This window comes from Balaenoptera musculus, chromosome 8 (assembly GCF_009873245.2).
Source record: "Balaenoptera musculus isolate JJ_BM4_2016_0621 chromosome 8, mBalMus1.pri.v3, whole genome shotgun sequence".
Classification (NCBI taxonomy): domain Eukaryota; kingdom Metazoa; phylum Chordata; class Mammalia; order Artiodactyla; family Balaenopteridae; genus Balaenoptera; species Balaenoptera musculus.
In genome coordinates this window covers 96,985,572-96,991,858 of record NC_045792.1, presented here as the reverse complement: position 1 = coordinate 96,991,858, position 6,287 = coordinate 96,985,572, and the positions used below count along the sequence as shown (strand labels likewise).

Here is a 6,287-nt window from a genome sequence, read left to right as displayed (position 1 = left end):
GTCCATCTGCAGACCCACGTCCGACCCTCTGTGAGCACAGGCAGCCACACCTTAGCTGCACACTCACTTCCCCCAGGTCTCCACTTCGTCACCCTCCGTGTGTGTTTCGGGCTGAATTATGTGCCCCCAAAGTTCGTATGTTAAAGTCCTAACGCCCAGTGCCTCTGAATGCAACTGTATTTGGAGACAGACTCTTTCAAGAGGTAACTAAGGTAAAATGAGGTCATTAGAGTGGGCTGTAATCCACTGTGACTGCTGTCCTTATAAGAAGAGGAGATTAGGACACACAGAGGGACGACCATGTGAAGACACAGGGGGAGATGGTCGTCCACCAGCCAAGGAGAGAGGCCTCAGAGGAAACCAACCTGCTGACACCTTGATCTCAGACTTCTAGCCTCCAGAACTGTGAGATGATAAATTTCTGTTGTTTAAGCCCTCCCAGTCTGTTGTACTTTGCTACAGCAGCCCTAGCAAACCAAAAGGATGTGGGAAAATCCCAAGGGAAACGTGTTTTTGTTAAGGATGCCCCAGCTGAATGCAGGAAACTAAACCGCTGGATAAGCGAAATGATTTGGACATAAAGTAAGGAGGGGGAAAGTCAAACAGAGGCATAATGTGTTGACATTTTTTATATTTGGTATTTATAAGTCTTTTTAAAAATGTTTTTTTCAGGCCATTTTTTTCCTTAAAAAACAAACCAAAAAAAAAGCAACCAACAGCAATACTCTGTACAAGTATAACAAACATTAGAAATATGCATCATTCCAAAATAGTTACAAGAAAATTACAGTTTTAGAGTCCACATCAACATATGCTATTCATAGGTGCCCCCGAGGGAAAAAAAGCTACAGTATGTTAAGTACTCGACTGCTACACATAGTCTGAAAACTCAGAACTTGGACTTTGGAGGCAAATCAACATCAGTCACCAAGACTTGTTTAGCTCAGCAAGTGCAATCAAGCATTTCAAAAGAAAACCAGGCTTTTTCATCCCAGATGAAAAGCGAACATGAATCATCTGCCTAGTTGGCCCCAAACCCAGGAGCCTCTGACTTGGTGATGCCCAAATCCAGTGGAGTCAATTATGCCAAAATCTAATGGTTGTTACATGGCCACAGGGAACAGACCCAAATGTCATTTCCTACTGGTGCCAATCATCACGAGATTTAACTTTGCAGACAAAACGTCCTTGCTCTTGGGAGAAGATATCAATGGCCCAAATCCCCCAAACTAACTCATCCCATCCTGGCTGGTTTTCTGTATGCAACTGTCAAATACTAAGCAAGGGCGATCACACCATCCCCACAATTCCACTGGACTCCTCAAAGTTTAGTTCATTGTTCACTGTTCCATTGTTCCTGGAAGGGTTGGGGGCAGGAGCTCAAAAGCACTTTCTCTTTTCTGGGACCAACCCCCAGCCCGGGTGTCCTTTATATTTACACATTAATCTTCCCTTTTCACTGTGCTATAAATACCCTCACCAACCCCCACCCACCCTTGGCCCATCGCCAGGTCTCTTCAGGATGCAGAGAAGCATCGTGACCTTCGTGTGACCTGCCCATTTGGAATCCAGGCCTCTCCACCACAAGCCTTCCTCTCAGGATTGGGAATGACGTCTGAGAGTGGCTGCTGCCCATTTCCCAAGATCATCCCAGGCGGAAGGGAGGAAGATTTCTGGTTTTTGCATTTTGACACAATATGTTTATGATTATTGTTGCTTTCATCTTTTAAAGGAATTTTTCGAGTTAAGTCCTTCCCTCTGACTTCTCCACGGCAGCGGCAGTAATGTGGGCAGGGCGTACATCTACATGGGATTTGGTACACTGGCACCCATCACCGTGGTTTCCTGACAAATTGAAGTGGGAAGGGGTGTGACCCACAGAACTGCTGCCTGAACCGGGACCACTGAAGAAGTTACGGAACTCTCCAAGATCTGCGTGCAAGGGGCAGCCTTCCAAGTGTGAAGGCTTGGAAGCAATCGCCCAAACCCAGCTTCACTCAACACCCCGGGACGGCACGGCTTCCCTGATGCAGACCTTCAGAGCCAAAGAGGAGGACCCAGCCTGGCCTGGCCCGGCCAGCCCACTCCTCCAAGGGCCTGATACTGAACAAACTGCTTTCTACCAAAGAGAGCAAAGGATTCAGCAAAAAGTGCAATTTCCATTTGGAAAGTAAGGTTCTCCCAAAACACGACACCATCACCACTTCTCCTTTATTTCTTTCAGTACCTCAAAGGGAGAGGGAGACAAAAGACGTGCAACACTCGACCTCTGAACCGAATCAAGGGCTTTCTGTACGCGGTGGTTCCCCCTTCGTGACCCTAAAATACCCAAATGTCCAGTCAGTGATCGAAGTGCCGGTGAGTTAAGGAGCATGGCAGGGTCAGGAGACAGGTTCCCACAGATCCACGGTGACCAGGGCACCCTGCTCCCATTTTCAATAGGACACATCGTCCTATGTTTACAGCAGGATTTATGACTGTGGGAAACGGCCACAGGACTCCAGGGACTTGGTCATTCCTTCATAAGACCTTGTACACTTCATTGCCTATTGGAGGAGAAACTCAACGCATCTTCAAAATATAACCTGAGCCACAATATAAAATAAAAAGAAACAAATCCTTTCGCGTTAATGCCTTGAGAAGTTTACAGATTATGTACCAATAAAATAAATCCACATAGATTCTGAAATTCTCGGTGGATTACACATACCTGAAAGCCAAAAACAACAACAACAAAAATCAATCTACACTTTAAAAAAATCAAAGTAATTACAGCAGCAGTATAGTGAAAAGAAGTTTTAAAAATAATAATTACATCTTTGATACAAATTCGAACTTTGTACACCTCAGTTCCAAGGAATGACTGTTTTAAGAGCTTAGTATATATATATACACAGCAGATACGGGTATGTGTCACTGCAGATACAGACTAAAGCCAGTAGACTCTACGGAAGGAGGGATTCATCTGACACTGTTTTCACACGGAAGTGTTCGCAGATTGCCACGCTTTTAAAAACACACACACGTACACGGACACACAGAGACACATAAAATGCCAACCTGAGTAAAACGTTACTAAAAACCTAGAGCATCATGAATCACTAAGTCACATATTGCACCTTTAAATAATCCTTCTTACCACATACAGAAATGAGAAAAAAGATCAAATGGGGACAATAAAAGATTATTGTGTCACTGAAGGGTTCCTCTGCTTCCCCCCGACCTTCCCCCACCCCGAAATTCTCACGGTGATAATTTAGTTTCCACTCTTGCTCAACCAATGGGCAGAAAATGTGGTCATCAGAAGTGTCTTTGGGGAAAAAATAGGAGGGGAAAAGGGAAGAAAGAATAGAGCACAAAACAGGGGATGGGGGAAGTTGGGGAGGATCTCCTCTAATCAAATGAGAACAGGAATGTTACTGAGAAGGCTGAACCTCTGATACTAAACTACTGTTTAAATATTCCACATAGTCCAATTATGAGATTCAATACAAAAATAGAGATCTACTGAGTTTTACCTGTGGAAGCATAATTCAGAAAAGGCACATGTTCAAATAGAAAACCCAGGCAGGAGAGGTACCACGTAGCCCTCCCTACATGATAATCATCCACAATTATGTATTTTCCATCAGCTAGATTCCAAGATACAGTAGGTAAAAATAGACCTCTGATACTTAAAATATATTCAACCTAACACAATCCTGGCTTTAGCGTGTGAATCATATAAAATAGTCTTTTTAAAAAAGAATGTCTTGTAAAAGAAAAAAAAAAAATCATAGCTCACTTTTCCTGGTGTTCTGTAATTCTCAAGAAAAAAAAAAAAGAGTGAACTCATCCCACTGATAATCAGAAACATAGTTGATTTGCTCACCACCCATCCACAGCCCCTGATAGCCCCAACTTCTCATTTGTCATGTTTCACATGTGCAGCTTCACACTCTCAAATTAGTTCTAACAAAACGGAACAAAGAATTAGGATACTAGACATATAAAAACATGTCAACATCGGGGCATTTTCCTTTGCTGTGGGTGTGACGGTCTGGTTAACTCCAGAAAGGTTTTCCTTTGGAATTTAGGCAATGTAACCATTTGTCTTTCCGAACGCGGTCATTGGTGCAAGGTTTTCGTAGATTGTCATTGCGGTTGTGTTCTGGTAGATGAGATCTACTTTCGAGTCCTTCTGGGATCTGATAATATCCAAAACACACTGATTGAGGAAAACATACTGGTCCTGTTAGAAAAAGAAAGAGAGAAAACAAATGAGCACAGGTCCCAAAGATGAGCACCCAAGGTTTTTTTCAAACAGATTACTGCCCTCCAACCCCACCCACCCCACAGCGAACACTCCAAGTTCACGTAGGTCAAGGGGTAGTAGTGGTGAAATCTGAAACCACAGACAGCAAGGTTCTCATCATTAATGGTTCTCAATGAGAGCGGTGCACTCCCTGCACCTCCCGGCACCAAGGAAAAGTACCAGAGTCTTGGGGAAAGGCAAAGAAAGAATGTGGAGGAAATAATGCACTAAAAAGTCCAGCAGGGTTTTCTTGGCTAGGGAGGAAGTGGAGAATGAGTAAGCTATGATTCTCAACAGAGGGGTGGGTTAAAGGGGGATGATCAGGGCTGAGTTGGGGGTCCCCATCCTAAACGGGGTGTAGAGACAGGGGTAATGATTGGGGTAGACCTGAAGGTCCCCACGCTTCAGGCAAGCACATCAGAATCTGTAGGTAGCCATTAAAAAGAGGAAGAAAGGGTGTATGCTGAAAGATATTCATAATGCTGTTAGAGGAGAAAAACATCACAGGGCAGCATTACCTACAAAATAAGATCCAGTTTTTAAAATATGCTCTGTGTGTGTGTGTATGTGTATACATTTTTTTAACAGAGGTACATAAAGAAGCCTGTAAAGATACATGCAAGCTGTAAACATTAGCTACCTCTAGGGAGTGGAATTGGGGAAGAAAAAGTAAAAGAGAAAAATGTCCTCTGTATAATCCTGTACTGTTAAATTTTTTTGATATGAACAAATTTATATTATTTTCAAAATATTTTAAAAAGGGATGAGAAAATTTGTAAGCAGGTATAAGATTTCTGTGTTTCTCAAAAGCGGATAAAAGATTGAGAACTACGACTCTATATGTTAATTACAGCAGGAAATAGAAGATCTCTGTCCCCACCAACGCAGGAGGTGACTTCCACTCTTCCCACCACAGCCATGCTGCGCCACCCCAAAGCACACAACGCACGCAGGCCTCCGGAACATTCCCTGCTGGACTCGGAAACCCAGCACATACTCATAGAGTTCTGAATTGGTTCAGGGTGACGGCCTGATACAAGATTAATATTCTGCTCTATCCTGGCCAGGGAGCATTCATCCTGACAGCTTTGAGGAAGGCTATTTCCTAATACACATGTTGAGAACATGCCTTGAACACATCATTTATCAGGAACATTTCAGGGAAAGCCAAAGCCAACAGTTTTACATAAATGACACTGTAGATATTAAGCATGCATTTTCCCAATTGGTCACCATCCTCCCGTAGCTATGATGATTGATGTTCTTTAACATTTACAAGGCAGGGTGAGGATATATTGCTGTGTTAAAGCTTAAAGCAGCATTATCCTATTTCGTATCATTAATATTTGATAAGTCCATTTCATTAGCTTATTTTAAGAATGGTCAGACCTTCTTAGAAATCAAGAGTTGAAAAGACCAGTTTTATGAGTTTAAAACCCAGAAGCCAAAGTTCAGAGACTTGCTAAGATTATTTGGTGAGTCAGTGGCAGGAAGGTGAGGAATCCTGATACTGTCTCGGTTTGTAGCTGCATTGCTGCTATCAGGACGACTATGTCACTGCACCGGGTATCGTGGGGTAGTTCAATCCCACATCACTTTAAGGTCTTGAAAGAAATCCACCTCACAGCCAAGAGCCAGAAAGATCTGGAAGGGTGGAATATTTTAACACAAGTGTGTGACATGATGCCATCTTTTAAACACAGACGGGAAGGGGGAATTGTCAAACACAGACATTGGGCTCACCTCTGTTTGCACCATTAAAGGCCTGTGCATTCGAAGGTCGTACACAATCCCGTACACATCCACAGTGTTCTCGTCCTCTATCTGATAGATAAGACGATCGATGGCAATGAAAGTGCCCGTCCTTCCCACCCCAGCACTGAAAAAAAGGGGAAATGAGCATGTCAGCATGGGTTACCTCTACTGTAAAACTCCCATTTCTCCATTTATACATATATCTTACTCTCCTCCGCTATCAGGCTTTGAGGGTCAA

General features: G+C 43.2%; 1 protein-coding gene across 1 annotated transcript in view; it reads right to left on the bottom strand.

The window, feature by feature from the left end:
• Window positions 1-653: 653 nt before the first annotated feature.
• The window catches only part of PTPRJ (protein tyrosine phosphatase receptor type J), a 166,336-nt gene continuing 160,702 nt past the window's right edge, over window positions 654-6,287 (bottom strand). Inside the window, exons 24-25 of the mRNA XM_036861340.1 lie at window positions 6,038-6,173; window positions 654-4,231 (exon numbers count right to left, since the gene is read on the bottom strand). Coding sequence (XP_036717235.1) covers window positions 4,073-4,231; window positions 6,038-6,173 — 295 coding nt within the window. The 3' untranslated portion in view covers window positions 654-4,072. The remainder of the gene's footprint in view (window positions 4,232-6,037; window positions 6,174-6,287) is intronic.